At 40.1% G+C, this 19,165-nt stretch overlaps 1 protein-coding gene and 1 long non-coding RNA gene across 4 annotated transcripts in view; both read left to right on the forward strand.

Moving 5' to 3' along the window:
* The window catches only part of tut1 (terminal uridylyl transferase 1, U6 snRNA-specific), a 26,471-nt gene extending 7,681 nt beyond the window's left edge, over nt 1-18,790 (forward strand). For 2 of the 3 annotated variants that reach the window (XM_088323690.1, XM_088323693.1), the window contains exons 4-11: nt 8,121-8,235; nt 8,301-8,425; nt 8,492-8,718; nt 8,788-8,897; nt 13,627-13,749; nt 13,835-13,927; nt 16,808-17,834; nt 18,441-18,790. In XM_088323690.1, the coding sequence (XP_088179816.1) occupies nt 8,121-8,235; nt 8,301-8,425; nt 8,492-8,718; nt 8,788-8,897; nt 13,627-13,749; nt 13,835-13,927; nt 16,808-17,834; nt 18,441-18,450 (1,830 nt within the window). In that variant the 3' untranslated portion in view covers nt 18,451-18,790. Of the gene's footprint in view, nt 1-8,120; nt 8,236-8,300; nt 8,426-8,491; nt 8,719-8,787; nt 8,898-13,626; nt 13,750-13,834; nt 13,928-16,807 lie in introns of all 3 variants that reach the window. The other variant, XM_088323692.1, reaches the window with a different exon arrangement.
* LOC148347178 (uncharacterized) lies at nt 9,283-10,736 on the forward strand. Its single transcript, XR_015848070.1, has 2 exons — nt 9,283-9,519; nt 10,272-10,736. It is a non-coding gene; the product is annotated as an uncharacterized LOC148347178 (long non-coding RNA).
* Nucleotides 18,791-19,165: the final 375 nt, after the last annotated feature.

Here is a 19,165-nt window from a genome sequence, read left to right on the forward strand (position 1 = left end):
AACGGCGCTCCACGTCGATTGTGAGACTTTTTTACCTCCTATACAATGCCGATCCATATCGGGTAAGTATTGAGTAAAATACCTTTTTACAACTACAACTTACATGGAAGAAAATAGTCGATCAGATTACCAGTTCATATTTACAGTAGCTTAGTTAATACATAAGTTAAACTTTCAAAAGAATTTACTTTCCTTGGCTTTCAACCTACCTTAGATACATCGTCAGTGTGGGTGGGATCAATAAAAATGATAACATCAATTAATCAAAAATTATTATATTTAACAATACAATAATGTATCATTATTATATATACTATGCAAATGTACATTACAATATAAATTAATAATGTTATTATTATTCTTATTTCCATAAGAATAATGATAATTATTATTATTACTATAAAAGATCTACCATCTAGCTCCAGTGGTAGCAAACCTACAGCCTATAGTAGGCATTGATAGCAAACACTTTCCTTGATGGTTATCCTACTTAAATGTCATAAATGTTATATAGTGATTTTCAAGTCAATGAAGACCTCCCAAAGAGCTTTACAATGTGCCTAACACTTTCCCTTTTACGTACACAAAATAACCGATAGCAGCGTCAGCCATGCTACTACCTGCTTATCGGGGGCATTAGGGATTCAGTGTATTGCCACGGACTTTTCGACATGTAACACGGAGGAGCCGAGAATTGAACCTGCAACCTCTCGATTCCAAAACGAGCGTTTTACCTTCTGAGCTACTGCCGCTACACTAACTTGAGCATCCGGCATTCAAATAAAATTAAACTAGATCCCCACGATACATTTCCAAATTTTAATTGGGCATTTAAATGGCTTGCAGCCACAGGCTCCCACTGTGCTTTTGAATGAGCTTGTTTCCTCTTTGAATTGCGAAAAAAAAATTGTAACTGTACATACAACAGCTGGACATGTTGATTTTGTAAATTGCAACCCTTAAAACGCAACTCAACAAAGAAATTTTCTCGCTCCATTCAAACTCGTACTGCTACTACTGCTTTTTGGGTCTATAATGTACACGCATCCTGTGTTGATCCGGTGATGACGTAGGCTGGAAAGTGATCTATTAGAATGGCAAGAACAGAATGGAATATAATAGATAAACTAAGCAAAGAAAATACAATGATATGAATTATATACCGTAAATTCCGGACTATAGAGCGCACCTGATTATAAGCCGCACCCACCACATTTTGGGAGGATAACCGCTTTTGTACTTACACAAGCCGCACCTGTACATAAGCCGCATGCACCCACATTAAAACATGCAACACAATCACAAAATTGTTTTGGTTTGAACAAATTTATTGACACTAATAACAGAAAACAATCATGACAATCTCAACAGCAATTAAGCACATTCACAATATTATACAGGTATTTCAATATGACGTTTTTAACAGCAAACACAATGTGAGGTTTGAACAACCCTTCTCGAAAAGCTTAATAGCAATCAAGCATATTCACAATTTCATTATATAACATCTTTGTTAGTGTCAATAGATCCGTCCAGGCCAAAGTCGATTGTCCTTGGTCTGAACAAATCCACCGACACCAACAGCAGCAAAACAAAAACGACAATCTCAACAGCCATCAAGCAAATTCACAATTTTGTTATATCTGACAATATGACGTTTTAACATTTTTTCCTGACATTTTCAACATCAATTAAACAATTTCAGAGTTATTTTCTTTTAACAGTAGTTAACCAACGTGTAAAGGGCAATACTATTGTGCAAGGGCATAGCTCTGCCATCCCACCCTCCCAAGCAGCATCCTTCCAGTCCTCTGTGTGGTCCTCTCCCTTCTGTGTGGGTCCTCTCCCTTCTGGGTTCCACAACCCAGGCCGTTGCTGCCGGGACCCCCACAGTGTAGCTCCGGTTCCCCCCTCCGGGTGGGTGCAGACGATTCTTCTTTATGGCTGCGTCCTAGGCCCGCCGCTCGCAGATTGTATGGTATCTGCAGCCATTTGGAGCACAGCCACGGGGGGGATCTGCCTGCACCTCCATACCAGCAGGTTTCTGGAGGTCCAGATGGCGTCCTTGATGGCGGCGAGAGTGAGACAGTCCCTGGCAAAGTCATTCCGAGACCTACTCGACCGACTCACCCCGTAAAGCACGTACTGTGCATCAGGGACCTCCCCTGCTGGCAAGTCCGGGAACTTTCCTAGTTGGTCGGCCATTGTCCACAAGTCCTCGGCAGTGTTGCACTCACAAAAAAGGTGCCTCACCGACTCCTGGGCGCCACAGCCAGGTCGAGGGCACGTCGAAGTTGCTGACATTCCTCGGTGGTGCATTACGGCTCTGACTGGGAGAACCTCATGAGCCACCATCCACGACAAGTCTCGTAGTCTGTTTGGGAGGGCAGGATGATTCACGTTGCTCCAAACCGTTGTAGGTTCGCAAAACGCAAGCCCCCGCACAGGACTTACTGTTGCTCGCTCTTGCACAATAGCAATAAGGGCCCTGTGGTTTTGTAAAGTGTGACATTCTTGTGTTTCCAAATCAAACTTCTTTAAAAAAATCCCGAATAAAGAGATGTGTTGGTGGCAAGTTAAATGAAACTGGAATCAAACGATTGTTTGGTTCAAGCTTTAGCTTCCGCAAATATGAGCCCATGCAAAACCGGGTCATCGCTTGACTTTTCGGGTTGTTGGGTGGGCCCACAGCGTTTTGGAAGTGGAGAGAGACATATTTGCTTCCCAGGAAAAGCTGGAGGTCAGGCACTCCTTTCCCAACTTTTTCCTTTTTCTTTTTCATTGTATCTCTTTTTATCGTTTCCCACTTTGAGCCCCAGACAAAGCGAAAGATGGCTTGGTCCAGTTGTAACAGCACGTTTCTTTTGGGCATAAAAACTAAACTGATTGACAAAAGCAGTGGGAGGATGATCGCTTTGATGATTAGGACTTTCCCCTCTATTGTCAGTTTTCTTAGTGACCAAAAAACAAGTCTTTGCTTAACTTTCCTTGTCACGTCATCCCAGTTGGTCTCGCCTCCTCCATCCGCATTGAATTTTATCCCTAGGATTTTCTGGTCTGTCTTTAACACCATCAGTGGGAGTCCTGCCTTTTCTGTCTCTTTCCACGTTCCATAAAACTTCACTTGTGATTTTTCTCTATTTAGCCTTGACCCAGACGCCCTCCCAAACAGGTCAGTCAAGTCAAGGGCTCTTCCAACAGATGCGCGGTCAGTACATAAAATGTTAAAATCATCCATGTACAAAACACACTTGGTAATTTGTCCCCCACTTCCTGGGATATTGATCCCTTCGACAAATCTATCTTTTCTTAACATTTGTGCCAAAGGTTCAATGCAAAGAACCTAGAGAAGGGGAGACATAGGGCAACCTTGACGTACACCGCAGTTGATCTCGATTGCTTCCGATAAACTCCCGTTAATCATGAATTTGCTGCAGATGTCTCGGTATAGCAGTCCCCCCCACTTGATGTATTTTGGGGGAAAACCACATTTTTTCAATACCCTCAAGAGGTATTGGCGCGAGACTCGATCAAAGGCTTTTTCAAAGTCTAGGTTTAGGACCGCTAGTCGCATGTTCCTGTCTCTCGCATAACAAATGGTGTCACGGATCAGCATGAGACTGTCGCTGATCTTCCTTCCCACAATGGCACAGGTTTGGTCCGGATCAACCAAGTCTCCCAAGACTACAGACATTCGTGTTGCTAGAAGCTTGCTGAAAATTTTACAGTCCACGTTTAAAAGCATTATGAGTCGCCAGTTTTTTAAGTCAATTTTGTCTCCTTTTTTGTGCAATAGAGTAACTATCCCTATTCTGAAACTGTCTGGCATGTTGTCTCGACTGGAAATTTCGTTAAAAACAGTAATCAGATCTGGTGCTAAAATATCCCAAAAAGTCCGGTAAAATTCGAGGTTGAGTCCGTCCTCCCCGGGTGATTTGCCTTTTTTCATAGTCTTTATGCAATCATTCAGTTGGTCTTGGGTAAAGTCCGATGTTAAAAAGGGGTCTTGACGCACTGATCTTGAAATATGATCTAATACATGCCCCATTTCATTCTCATGTGTTTCTTTCTTTTCAAATAATTTTTTGTAGTAGTCTTTGACTAATTTGGTTATTTCACTACTTTCCTTTGTTATTTGCCCGTTTTCGTTTTGAAGTTTAAAAACCCCCTCATTTTTGCTCATAATTTTAAAAAAAAATAGCGTGTACATTTTCCCCTTCTTCTATTTCTCTTTCTCTGCTTCTTATTATGATGCCTTTGCTCTTTATTTCCGCCAAAGCGTTTAGTTCTTGTTTGGTCTCTTTGATTTCATCATTAAAGTCCATCCCCTTTTCTGTTAGGATGAAATAGCGTTCGAGTCTTCTTTGTAGTCCCGACATGCGTTTCATCTCTTTAAGTTTCTTGTTTTTCCCTGCATTTTTAAAAAAGGTCTGTGTTCGTTTCTTTGTCATTTCCCACCATTGGGCTCGTGAATCATACGAATCTTGAAGGGTCTGCCAGTCTTTGTACAGCTCCCTGTATTGTGCGGCTAGAGCCTCATCCTCCAGCAGGGAGCAGTTTAACTTCCACAGACCATTCCCAACAGTCATACCTGAAGGAAATGAGAGAGAGCAGGACAGTAGCAAGTGATCCGAAAAAAAAAACAGGAATCAATCTTGCATCACTCTGTGCTAAACCCCTTGTAAATATGTAGTCTATTCGAGAGGCTCTGGCATTGTCACTACTGAACCAGGTGAAGCCCTCCTCTCCTGGATGTATGGATTTGAAACAGTCCTCCAGTTTAAATGTCCGGCACATGTCTTGTAATAAAGTTGATGTTTTATCTACTTTAAACTCCTCATCGGTCCTCTTTCTATCCTTCCTACTTAGGATGCAATTAAAATCTCCTCCCACGATTAGTGGTTGATGGCCTAGCATATGCGACTGGATGTCCTCTAAGAGTTCGTACCTGAGTTGTCTGTCGGCATGGCCGTATATGTTAATGAGGTTAAAATCATTCCCTATATAAGAAAGTCTTGCTAAGATTGCGCGTCCGTCTCTCATCACAGTACTCCCCTTTATGATGAGTTGAGGGTTGTTTATTAAAATGGCTACCCCATCGTTACGGTTTTCATTCGAGCCACTCCATAATGACGGGTATGGCCAAATCTCTTCCCACTGTTTATAATTTTTTAGAAAGGGGATGCAGCATTCTTGTAGTAAAAACACATCCATTCTGATAGTTTTTAAGAACGATAAACACGCTACGGTGGGCATTTGCACGCTACACTGGGTATTTGTATATTGTATTCTTTTGGCTTATTGTACTGTTCTCAGCTCAGGGATGCTGCTGGAAATGTGAATTTCCCTTCGGGGATGAATAAAGTATCTATCTATCTATCTATCTAAAACACTGTGAGCCTTAACCTTTGATCTCACACTTCTCACATTGATAGTAGAGAATGTAATGTTCATAATTGTTGTTAAAGTATTTAAACTACTTAGACAAAACCGGGGGATCCGAGTCCATTCTTTGGTGATCATCGAGAGTGTCACTTGTGTCAGACACATCACTTAAGAGCATTACCTCATTTGGAGACTCACCGGGGAAAACTCTGGAATCCTCTGACTCTCTGTCTGTGGTTCCAGGTCTTCCCCTTTTTTCTGGGTTAGGGGGTGTGCCAGAGGACCTATCAAGGGGTCTCTTACTTCCTTGCCTACAAAGGGTCAGATTTTTCCCCTGCCCGACTTCCTCACGCTCAACTTCATTCAGTTCCCTTGTGGGCTTTTTCATCGGCAATCGGCTTTCTTCTAAATCTCTTCTCTTTGTTTCCGGTGTTTTCACCACTCCCAATTTTGTCTTACTTTTACCCCTCTTTCCAGTGCCCGTATGGGTTTTTGGACAGTCTTTCGCCTTTTCGATTTGTTTGTCTTCTCCAAATCCCGGCAGTGGCGTAGCAAACAAATTTGCTAATTTGGACTCTCTTCCAGGCCCTTTCTGATAAATATGTGTTTTTGGAGTGGCAGTTCCCTTTTTATTTGTTTGTCATGTCCAAATTCAGGTATTTTATGAGAAATCGAATTAGAATTTCCAGGTCCTTCCTGATTCAAATTTGATTCTCTGGTCTCTTCTCCAGGGGTTTTGGTAGGGACATCTGTATTTTCAATTTTTTTGTCTTGTCCATTTTCTTTGTGCATTTCTTGATCAAATTCATTGGGTATTTCCATAACTTTATTCATTTCCTGTTCATCTTCATTGGGTATTTCCATAACTTTATTCATTTCTTGTTCATTTTCATTTGGTATTTCCATAACTTTATTCATTTCATTGTCTTTGTTATCTTTATTCATTTCATTGTCTTTGTTACATTTATTCATTTCATTATCTATGTTGTCTGACATTTCATTGTCTTTGTTGTCTTTGTTAACTGCCTTCCTAGCTTTTAATTTGTAAGCAAACGATTTCGGGCAGTTTCTATAGAGGTGATTCGTTTCTCCACAGAGATTGCATTTTCTGCTATTGATTCATTCCTCAAAGGAATGTCCAATTGTCCTGCACTTTCCACAAAAAATTCGATCACATACCTCAGCCAGATGCCCATGCTCACCACATTTGCGACAGAGTTTCGGTTGCCCTTGATAGTGGATAAAGCCACGGTTTTCCCCCAGGAATATAGTCGACGGGAGGTGTTTCAGTCCCTGAAAGCCCTGAGGATCTTGCCATTGTTGGACGGGTACCCTCCAGGCACCAGTCCAATAGCCTTTCTCATCCCTCACCTTCATAGCCTGGCCTTTTACCGAGCAGTATCTACTCAACCAATAACAGACATCATCAGCACTGACTACCTCACTAAACATTCTGACAATGACAATCTTGTTAGCATTATCAGTCAGCTTCTCCACTGTAAATCCAGAAAACTGGGGCCTCACTCCCTCAAAGCGATTCCAAAACTCTTGATAAAGAGCCACCGTTTCAAAACTTGCATCAAAGCCCTTGCCAGAAGGCATTTTTATGACAGCATGTATCTCCTCCTTTTTAAACTTCAGAAGCTTTTCAATAAACGTGTTAATAAAATCTAGCCTTGACATTCCCTCCGAAATTGCCACAACATCTTTGAGCAAGAATCTTACGCAGTTATGTCTCCGCCCGCCGGTATAATGCCCGGCCATGGCAGGACTCGGCTGCTTCACTTCTAACTTTGTTAAAATGGTTAGAATTGTAAAATTAATAATTAACAACACACTTAAAACTGACGCCAATGAGAGTATAAACGCATAGAACGAGCAGTGCTAACCTGATGCGTCCACCATCAAAGCCTTCGCTCTCTACGCCTAAGTGTCCATTTTAACCCAAACTCGACTTTGAGTCCCGCGATTGTAACTGAATATAAAATACACAGTCTAAATACTACAGCCAGCAAAATGAACGGAAAATGATACCGGTACCGGTTTGATGCAGACCTTCAGAGTCCGGGTGCCCGTTGAAAATAATCCAAGGAAAAAAAATGTATATTTCCAAAGGTATGGGTGGGAAAAATATATATCCACTGTTGTCAGCCGCGACAACAAACACGTCTCACCTTTACTCCACTTCCCGTCAGCCCACGTTTGCTCCGCCCCTTCTTTCTTATTCGCCCGTGGAAAACATATCAGAATAAGTCTCTAAAATAAATACATTACAAAAATATACAGTTGCAAATACATATTATACATGGTTACACATATTTACAAAGAAAGACAGTACACCGAGAGAGTTTTCAAATTTGTGCACAAGCTAAGAAGTTGCAGTCTTCCTCAGCGCATATATTCCACCGGTCTAAATCTTACCTTTTGTACTCGAGCGCCGCTGGCAGCTGTTAGAAAAATTACATAAATTGGCCGCATCACTGAATAAGCCGCAGGGTTGAAGGTTTGGGAAAAAAGTAGCGGCTTATAGTCCGGAATTTACGGTAATTATCTTCTCACAATCGCAGCGTGTCATTTACCTTCAACACAGACCGCCACATGTCGAAAATGGACGACAAACTTGGGACGTTTGGTTTTTTTCAACTCTCGATTTAATCAACTTTCAAGCGCCATTTATAATACTGGATAAACAGTGAGAACAGTTTTTATTTTTTCGTGCTGTTGCTGGCCTCCAGGTCAATTCCCAAATCCAGTACATGGAGACCCGCTTCCAGCTCGGAGACGCCGAGAAAAAGGCCCGTGACTTGGTGGTGGAGCTCCTGCAGGAGGTCTTCATGGAGTTTTTCCCAGGTATGAGCTTTTTTCCCCCCTCTATTTTATAGAATTTAAACAAGACATGCAAACGTCACTCCAAGAGAGCAGAATCCTGCCGTTTGGCTCCTCCGTCAACACCTTCGGGATTCATTCCTGCGACCTGGATTTGGTTCTTGATTTGGAGAACACTAAAGTCTTCCAGGCCCGTGCAAAGCAGACCTTAGAGGTGTGACGTCATGGTGTCATAAGATGAGGTTTCCTGCTTGATGATTCTGGCTCCCTTTGTCCCAAGGTGGTCGAGTCCACATCAGACGACGGGCGCTCAGAGGACTCCATCCTGTCCGACATCGATCTTTCCACGGCATCACCCGCTGAGATCTTGGACCTGGTGGCGACCATCTTGAGACGCTGCGTGCCCAGCGTCCACAAAGTCCAGGTGGTCAGCGGGGCCCGCCTCCCCGTGGTCAAATTTCATCACAGAGAACTCAACCTACAGGGAGACATAACGCTCAACAATAGGTTTTATTTATTTTATTTTAATTTTTTTTTTCTTCAAATATATTTTAAAACTCATTTCCACCTGCTCAGACTGGCGGTAAGGAACACCCGCTTTCTTCAGCTTTGTTCAGGGATGGACCACAGACTGAGGCCTCTAGTGTTCACAATACGCTACTGGGCCAAGCAGAACCAACTGGCTGGTACATTTCATTCTTCAGTGATATATGTGTGTTTTTCTAGACATTATTACATTTCGGTCTTGATTAATTTCAATTTAATATTTCGGTTAACTGATGTCATTAGAATCTTTTTGGAGAGTTTGTTTCAAATGTATGTCAATAATATGCAAGTTGTGCTCATACATTGCTTTTTTAAACTTGAAGAGTGTATTTTAAAGTATAGAATGATTTCATGTGAAATGAACGAGTTCAGTTCTATACATCCTCTCAGATATTTCCTTTTTGTATTTCAGCCACAAGATGTCAGTAGAATCTCACTTCTAAACAGTATTTTTTTATTGTTTACATCAGTGTTTTTCAACCAGTCCGCCGGGGCACACTAGTATAGCCCCAAGACCTTGGCTGAGTCCCATTCTTCGCACTTTCACTCGCTATGTGCCCTAGTCACTCGGTTTGCGCGTTCACGTGAAAATGGGGTGTGTCCCGATACTCTCAAGACCGAGGCAGAAGTGCCCTCAAACCATGTCGTAGCCACTTCAAGACCGAGGGGGCTCTCGACCTCCCTTGGCAGCGAAGTGACTACCCAGAAGGCTTTGCGAATTCTCAATATCAACAAACATGCCCGGAAAGGAACCGCACAAATGTAAGTAGTTTTCCACAACCACGCATGTATTTGCAACAAAATGTATTGAGATATCTTAGTTGGACGTAAATGCAATAGAAAATCGTATTTTCGCGTTAAAACATGAACATTGCAAAATCGCTACTTTACGAAGTGCACAAATCTACCAAGGGAGCTGCCAAAAAATAATCTTCACGCTACAAACTCTAAAGTAGGATAACTGCAGAAAATCACGGTTCAGCCCATCCCTGTTTGTATCTTAAACGAGTCGTGCTTTTACATGTACATGGCCAGTCGCTAAAGGAGCATAGTCAGAATAACGTTCTGGACATACGCGCTTGTTTACTGCACACAATTTCGGGTGTCGTGTTTTATTTACAATATGATTATTTCATGTGAGATCAGAATGCATTAGTTTTCATCATGCATTATGAGTAATGTCTCCGAATTTCACGTGGAAATACAGTTGAAACAAATTACTATCACACAGTCCACTGCCTTCTCTGTAAACACATATTAAGTAAACTAATTACCTTTTCAAAATGTTGTCCAAATGTGGAGACAATTCTAAAGCATATGTGATGCTGGCCAATAGAAGGCTCTTACAGCCATAAGAATAACATGTCAATTTTGTGTATCTATTCACTATCAAATAATTATCCAGAACACATCCTATAATTTCTCACATCAACTTGTTGAGCATCCTATACACAGTTGTTTTTGTGCAATACACAAGCATTAAGTAATTCTTGTTTTTTCCACCCAACCTAAAGGCCAATGTAGAACATCCCGTGGAAGAGCTGGCCACCATCACAGCTACCACGCCATCCACACCGACGGGCACGTCGTTGGCATCTTCTAATCCGGCGCCAAACCCCAAATCACCCAGAAAAAAAAGGAAGCACGATACACTCCTTGACTTTTTGAAAGCGGAGTCTGCCGGAGTGAGGAAAAGGCTCGAGGAAACTGTGGCCAAAACTGAGCGGTTCCTGTCCTTTTTGGGAAGCTCGTGGACAAATTTCCAGAACAGTGACATCCCTGCAATGTTTCCCTTTGTTTTATAAAAGGAAAATATTTTATTTTATTAAGAACTCAATGAAGTTCCAGTTTGTGTTTTCCAGCTTTATGGAAGTATTGGTATATTTTTGTTACAATTTGTGACATATTATTTATTTACTATTATGTATTTCGGCCCAATGTGATTTTGTTTTTCTGAAAGTAAACTATTATTTAAACTGGAGTGATTTGTAGTTGTTTTCTGTCCAACAGTCACATAGTTCACACACAGTATCTCACATCATTATGAAATAAACCACCAAGGTGTTACTCAAAATAAAGATGTTTATTGAATAGTAATGCAGAAAAGCACGGAATGCAAATGTGGGTCTGACTTCCAAAGCCTAAAACATGGCTTTTGGGCAATTTATTCCATATTAACTGTGGACAATTCTGTGTATCGTGGACCTGGGAACCCTGAAGACCCGTGACACCACACGGTAGGACAGACCGTGGGCCAGCCAGTATAGGCCCTCCAGCCATGGCCCTGTTCCCTCTTTAGCAGCTCCTGCAGGGCCCACATGACCTTCTTGCTCAACCTTAAGTCCTGAATGAGTTTTGACTTCACATCGAACCATAAGCACAGGATGGGAACATTCCTGTCCAACCTGTCCACACTTATGGGACAGCCACTCTGGAACACAATAGATAACAGACAATTTAGACATAAATGTGGGCATAGATGATGTAAGCATCATGAAAACATGTTGAAATGAGCTTTTTTATATCCAATGACAACTCTTTTGAATTAAATTCCTTATGAACCAAGGTTTTTGGGTCGTACAGGGAAGTTTGGTGACGATATTATGTCAGCTTAAGGGTCAGGTGGACTGTTCTTGTGTTTGTTTACTTTTCATCATGTCACACACTAAAGACCCCTACTATATGTCATAAAATAGCATTAAGATACTAATAAGTAGATTGCCATTTATGTCTACACAAACATAAGGTATTATGTGAACGTGCATTGTATGTTAACTTTTACTGTATTTGACCGAACGGGTCATTTTTTTAATGAGTGTACGTACCTTGTAAAGATGAATCAGCACTACATAGCGCCGAAGCTGTCTTCAGTATAGCACATTTCTCCTCCGTTTATTGGAGACACGGAAAAGATGATGAGCTTTCAGGCAATCGGTAATAACACAGCAGTAGCGGGCATTTTTAACATTGCACGAACTCTCCAACTGACACACTACAAGTTGAGACTCGAGTTGTTTACATGTGACGTAGACCAATACGTCACTGAGGTCTACAGCCAATTAATATTACCGCCATCTCCTGGACAGGGGTGGAACCTTGCAAGTCTTGTCCAAACCTTTTCCGCTTTGCACTTCACTCGCGGAGGGCACTCCTCTTCGAGGGACCTCACTGGAGGGTCCTCAGGGCCGAGTGAGAGAAATGGGATTGGGCCCTTGTCTCGTGTGCCGCAGGAAATTTCCTGTTATTATCTTTCCATAAAAAAACATGCCATTGTTCTTTATATTTCCTTTTATTTCAGTGGTCACCCAAAAACCTTAAAGATTCATCTACCCGGCAAAAGTTCCTATTATTTTACCTTTTATATATTAATTATGAGGTAGACAGGGAAATGTTAGTAATAACTTATTTTGTTTGATGAAGCTGTTGTAGATTGTACTCCAATAGAAATAATACAATTTATCAGTGTAAAAATATTGCTTTTAATTGTATTCATTTGGATTGATAATTTCTTGTTTAAAAAAACAACAGAAAAAGTTAATGCAGTAAAATAAAAAGTCATTGTACTGTACTACTCATTTTAAGTATTATTTTTATATTATTGTTTTTTTAGAAAAAAAAATTGTAGTAAAACTTATAACTGTTATAAATATAGTAAAAGCCAAAATTACTGTAATATGATTAACCAAAAATAAATAATCTGTGTTACCTCTAGATCCACGGTGACCACAAATAATGATAAAAATGTTACACTGTCAATTCAGGCGACATGATCATTTAAGCTTCAAAGTTTAAAAAAATATAATTAATATCTTAACATTTTTGACAGTGTGCCCCAAGACTTTTTGCGATTAAAAAAGTGTGCCTCAGCTCAAATAAAGGTTGAGAAACACTGGTTTGCATTTTGCATTTTGGTGTATTTATTTCATTAGTTTTATTTAAAAACGTTTTATAATTTTTATAATATGTTCAATATTTTCTATCAAACATTAAATTTTTTTTGCTTTTTAAACTTTATTTGTACATATTTTCTATGGTAAATGGTCTGCATTTATGTAGCGCTTTTCAAGTCACTGAAGAGCTCCCAAAGCACTTTACAATGTGCTTCACACTTACCCATTTGCACAGTTTTGCTTTTACCTCGATCAGGTCAAATCTTTTCAGACAGGAAAACATCTTGCACCATGAATTGTAGAAAATGAATCATTTAGAGTATGTGAAAAGTAAGTTAATCATAGGCTGAGAAATTTGTATTTTATTCCTTATCTAGAAGTTGCTGCCATGTTTGTCTGGCATCTTGCTGCTATGCTGTGCGCTTGCCACTGGTTTTGTTCGCATTTGACAATACAGTGCCATCTAGTGCTAAAATATTACTTACTGGGGCTTTAATACATCCTATCAAATGTTTCCTTTTATATTTGTTTTATTGTTTACATTTTGAAGATTAATTTAGTATGCGATGCAATAATTTATGTCCTTTAAATATTTTGGATTTTTGGAATTATTCATTGTCTATATTTTTAATATATACCTAATGACTTAGATTATATGCGTTTAAATTATTTATATGGTATATTTTATGATTTTCATGTCACAAAAAAAGTGACTATTAAATTTCATCCTCACAGATTTTGCCAGTGCTCATCTGTTGATTTCACAAAACCAATTGTGACCCTTGAGCGCAATAAAAATGACATTATTCTTTTTTGGGAAATTAAACCCAGACTACTATCTACATTTAAAGTCCAAGTAAGACTTGTTCCACTAGAGGACATGATAACTTTGTTCTTATTTTGATGTTGCTGGTTATTAGTCCGGTATTATTCAAATAAAATAACTCAATTTGGTCTTGTCTTGTGTTTCTCTGCAAAGGCAACCTGAGTGGCGCTGGCCCGCTGCTTAACAACTATGCTCTGACGCTGCTGATCATCTTCTTCCTGCAAAATTGTGACCCACCCGTCCTTCTCACCGTAGACTGCCTCAAAGATATGGCCTGTAAGCGGACAATTTCAACACATTTTGAGATGTAAATAATAAATGCGGCATTTCCAAACGTATAGAGTGAATTTGTACTTTGTAGGTGAGGAGGAAGAATGCGAAATCGAAGGATGGAACTGCACTTTCCCCAGTCAGCCCATTGCAGTGCCCCCTAGTGGAAACACTCAAGATCTTTGTAAGTCTTTTTATGCAATTAACTTTTGGCAAAATATGTAATTGATGAATTAGTGTCTTATTTTTAGACAGTTACGGACACTGTTAGAAGAACAAAATCTTCTCCAACTTCACTTCTCATATATTATTCTTAATAAGTGGAGGCCGATAACCAAAATTTTGAGCCAATATTAGTTTGCTGTAAAAGCTTAAAAATTGCCGTGAACCATTTTTAATAATGCAAAAAGTCTCAAAGAATATTTTTTATGATTTCAAATAAAACTTATATAGCGCTTTGAAACCTTTTACAGTAAACAAATTAGAATTTCAACTCAACTAGCATGACTAATAATTGTTGTATTCCTCTGTAGTCTCCCAAAACCAGACAACACAATTTGTTTGAAGTGTGTCTTGCTTCAAACACGGTAGATATTCATATTTTAAATCCAATTCTAACATTTGTTTACATGGGCAAATCCAATCAAATCAGTGTTTTAGTCACAATTCTTTCCTGGTTACAGCGATCAGTGAACAACTACGTGCAATAATTATGCTTCACAATAAGGCTTACTGTAGCACACTATAAACGTGCATTACAATAAGACTACAATAGATAGATAGATAGATAGATACTTTATTCATCCCCTGGTTTATTCCTGGACGCTGGCTATTTCAGCTGAAAATGAAAATCTCCATTCTGATCCCTGTATATAGAGTAACTAAATAGTGCTACACAGAATACATATTGCAGTAAGATTCGGTAATATCCAATGTAGGTGGTGTGGTTTAATGTGGGCCTTTACTCTGCCGGGTGGAGTTAAAGAGCCTCATGGCATGAGGAAGAAAAGATCTCTTCAGTCTGTCCGTAGTACAAGACAGTGACAGCAGTCTGTCGCTGAATAGCACGCTCTATAAAGCCTACTTGTGTACCATTAGTCGTGGTCGTAAATATTATAGCCTTTAGCTACATTGGGTCGCCTTCAGTGTTTGTGACGTTCGCAGGAATATATCTTATTATAATAGACAACAGTGCGGGGTGGGCTTCCTGCTTCAGTGGCTCCGCTCCTGGTCGCTTATCCAATGAGAAGGTGCGAGATGGGTAGCGTCCGTGACAGAAGGAAGGAGAGAAGCAGGAAAGATAGGCTCGGCTCTTGCTCGGTGTTGTGTTTTATTTATTATTATTTTGGAGGGAGGGATATGACACAAAAAAAACAATGGTAAAATCAGAAAAATAAAATGCACATTTTATTCTAATGGGACAAAAGTGTCTATATTTTTTATTTTACTGAATCTCGGATTGTTACTTTTTTACAACTTTTCAAATGTAATCTTTTTTTCTTGTGAGCAAAGAAAAATTCAAAATCCCGAAATGGCAATTTGGCTTATTTTGGGGATTATTTAGTTCATTAAATAGCAAACAAAGGAAAAATATTGTTGCATGAGCATGAGTTGGTTTATTGAAAAAAAAAAACTGAAAATGAGAAAATGTATCTTCTTTTAAGACAAGAGTTTGTATCAGCCCCCCACCAGATTTAATCCGACCCATCAAACAATGACCTGCAGTTTTTATTATTTCCACTGGATGCAATAAAAAACTTCTGCAGTAACCATATTGCATGTTTTTCAATGGAAATGATCACATTTGGTTTTCAAAATGGGATATATTACTTAGCTATTGTCCTTTTTTTTGTAAATGAATACAATTATTTTTATATACGGTATGTTTCAATTGCAATTGGTCAAAATGGTCCCTTTATAAACAAATGGACAATGAAGCGCAATTTGTCCATGCAAATACAATATAAGAAAAAATAGATTGGCTTTGGATATCTATTTTCCTCATGTGTTGCCAAAGTACTTCTTCTGTGCGTTTTCTTTCAAACCAATGCGCCCCGCGACTCAAAAAGTTTGCCAACCCCTGTTCTAGAAGGTGCTACTTTATAAGATAAGTTAAAAAATGATTTGTAGGTTTTTATTTAAAAGGTTCAAAAGACAACTCTTAAAATGAGCAAAATCAATTGCCATTAAGAGATAATTATGTTTATATATTTTGTTGTATGTATAGAAATATGAAAACATATATATGTATATGTATATATGTACAGTGGAACCTCTGTTTTCGAACCCCTCTCAGTTCGAACAAATCGGTTCTCGACCAAAAATTTAGAGAAATTCTTGCTTCGCTTTTCGTTCAAAAAATCGGAGTTTGAACGCCGGTACGCTAGGGGCGATGCTGAGCGGCGTACGGGTGTAGATTGCCCCCACCCTTCGTGAAGAACTGTTATGACTTGCGCGCGCACTTCTTTTTGCTTTCGCTTTAGATATCGGTGAACGGAGTGTTTTAGCCCCTGATTATGCCTCCGAAGGAGGTCGGTGCAAGCAGCAAAGTTGCTACAGGTGAAAAAAGAGTAGTAGTGCGTACAACTATTGCATTTAAGAAAGAAATAATAGTAAAATATGAAGAAGGTGTGCAAGTTTCCGATCTTGCGATACATACAGCATGGCTTCTGCTGAGCACCTCAAAGGTAAGAAATCTTATTCATAATTCTTTTCTTCATCCTTTAACCGCTCACCACTTTTTGTGGAGACCCGGGTGCTAAATAACGTGTAAACGACCTGATTTTTTTAAGTTGTACACGTTCATGTTAGCGTAATCTTTCGTACGGAAGATTACGCTAAGGCGAACGTACGATTAGCCTGGGTTAGCTTCATGTTTACGTGCATGGTAAGCGTTCAGGGTGATTAAAATGATTTTACATTACTTTTAATGGCAAAAACAATTTTCGGTGATCGACCAAATCGGTTTTCGAACAGGGTTCTGGAACGGATTATGGTCGAGAACCGAGGTTCCACTGTATATGTATCCTTCCAAAATAAATTGAGCTAATGTTTTTTTCATCAGGCACTCTTCTGGCTGCTTTCTTCTCTTTCTACGCCAAATTGGATTTTGCTAGCAGCGTGATATCTCTGAGGGAGGGGCGCGCCATCCCGCTCACGGACTTTCTTTCTCACAAAGAATCCAGGGAGGAGAAAGGCCCCAATTCAAATTGCCCACGATTGGGCCCAATAAATCTACTGGACCCTTTTGAGCTCTCCCACAACGTTGCAGCCAACCTGAACGAGCGCTCCCAGAGAACCTTCCAGAAGGCTTGCCAGGACGCTGAAAAGTACTGCCGAAGTCTGCAGTACCTGCGCAAGTCTGCCAAGGGCAAGTCCTGGGGCTTGGTGCGGTTGTTTACACCGAGTGGCACCGTGGAACACGCCAAATCGGAGCAGTTGAGCGTCTGCGTTCCTTTCAAAATGACTGCTCTCTCCAAGGTGCTTCAGGGTCGACTTAAAGCAGCAGGAGATGATTTCCGCTTGCTTTGGTTTCAGATGGTGTGCAAGTCTGTGGAGCGGGTTTTCCGGAACATTCTTGGATCCCAACTGGAATTCTCCTCAGGATTTGACAGGGACCTGGCCCCCGACCTGGAAATGGAGACCAGCTCAAGCTCCATTGACATTGAATCCCCCAGCAAGTCAGTGGGCGTCAAGCGGCGACTCTCCAACGACGCGTCCGTTTCCCCTCAAGGAAAAAAACCCAGGATGTCCAAACTGGACCCTCCCCAATGGACGTGGGTCCAAAACCACGCCGTTTGGGCCGGCCGCAGAAAAGTCAGGCGCGAGCTCATCAAGGATGCTGAGGCCAGCGGCGTAAAAATTGAGGCCCAGGTCACCAATCACATTGTGCAAAAGGAGAAGGAGCTTGAGGAGCCGCTGGAGTTCAAGGTTCAACCCCGCCTGGTGGGGGCGACAGAGAGCACCAAAGTAGTCTTGCGCTTGGAAGCCTGCAGCGACCCAGCTGGGATTTTTCCAGACTTTGCACATTTCCTGGAAACTTTTCTACCCAAAATGGTGGAGAATGTGATGGACCAAGAAGAGGCTCAAGGGTAAAATCAATATTTTTTTTTTTACTTCTATTCATCATAATTATCCCTAACACGTTAGTGCAGTCTCCACCATATAGCATCACACTTTTATAAAGAAAGACGTAGAATTTAGTTAGGCTACATAAATAGTATTGGAAAGCGGGATTTTTTTCTGTGAAGAAAATTAACAATATTTTAATTTTTATCATGGCACTAGTTGTGTTTAAATGTGCCGATTAAAAAAAAAAAAAAAAAAAAGAATTTCTCGAGAATATTCAAATGCGGTATTTCCCTTTTTTTAAATTATGCATATTAGAATCGACCGTCTTTCTAAAGCTGGTAATTGGTTGGTCCTCGGTACCGGTCCACTCACGCAACACAGACAAATGAGAATCATTACTTACCCGGGCAGACGATTTTATTGCCGCCTGCTTCATATCGTTTATCTCACTTTAAGGATAAAAGATAAAAAGCGGAGGTTTTTATTTACATCGGCCATCATGCCAAAATGTGTCACTGGTAATTTAATTTCCCAGCAAACACGATTCCTGACATTTTTTTTGTGGCTTGCGGCGGCTTTGAAATCACCTTTCTTTTGTGTTTTATTTTATATATATTTTTTTACAGCTACTGTTGATAGACGAGCACCTCCAAGCCAGAGAGTCAGAGTGATTGATAAGAGGCCCAAAACAAAAGAAAATTTGTTGGAAGTCCTTCAATTTACACTGTAACAGAATACTTTGCTTTTTGAAAATCTTCCCTTAGTTGTGTCCTGTAGATGTGAGTAAAAACTGCAAAAAATGGCTATCATACCAAAAAAATCCACCCCGCATAGACCCCTGAAATCATTTTTAAATTGGGGAGGGCAAAATAACGGTTAATAGGACGCATATCTGGCCAGCCAAAGAAAATATTTTGATAAAATCTGTATATATTGGTAAAAAGAAGTACTACTAAATAAAAATGGTTTTGTGTCCCGCCTGTCCCCAGTTTCTTTTCTGTGCATTTCGCTGTCAAAAGCTGCCTACATTTGTGCTTGCTATTTTTTTATCGTGTATTTATTTTCATTAGGATAAGTTTTTAAAAAGACATGTGTGCTAGCGTTGCATTTTAGGTTGTTCAATTTTTATTAACAATTAAGATGTTACAAGTAGGGGTTTAGCATGTTTTGCTTTAATTCTGTTTCAAAACCAATTTAATAAAATTACTCTATTTATGAACAAATGAGTACCGTAAATTCCGGACTATAGAGCGCTCCTGATTATAAGCCGCACCCACCACATTTTAAGAAGAAAACCGATTTTGTACTTACACAAGCCGCACCTGTATATAAGCCGCATGCACCCACATTA

This window comes from Urocampus carinirostris, chromosome 19 (genome assembly GCF_059441175.1).
Source record: "Urocampus carinirostris isolate Australia breed hairy pipefish chromosome 19, RoL_Ucar_1.0, whole genome shotgun sequence".
Lineage (NCBI taxonomy): Eukaryota > Metazoa > Chordata > Actinopteri > Syngnathiformes > Syngnathidae > Urocampus > Urocampus carinirostris.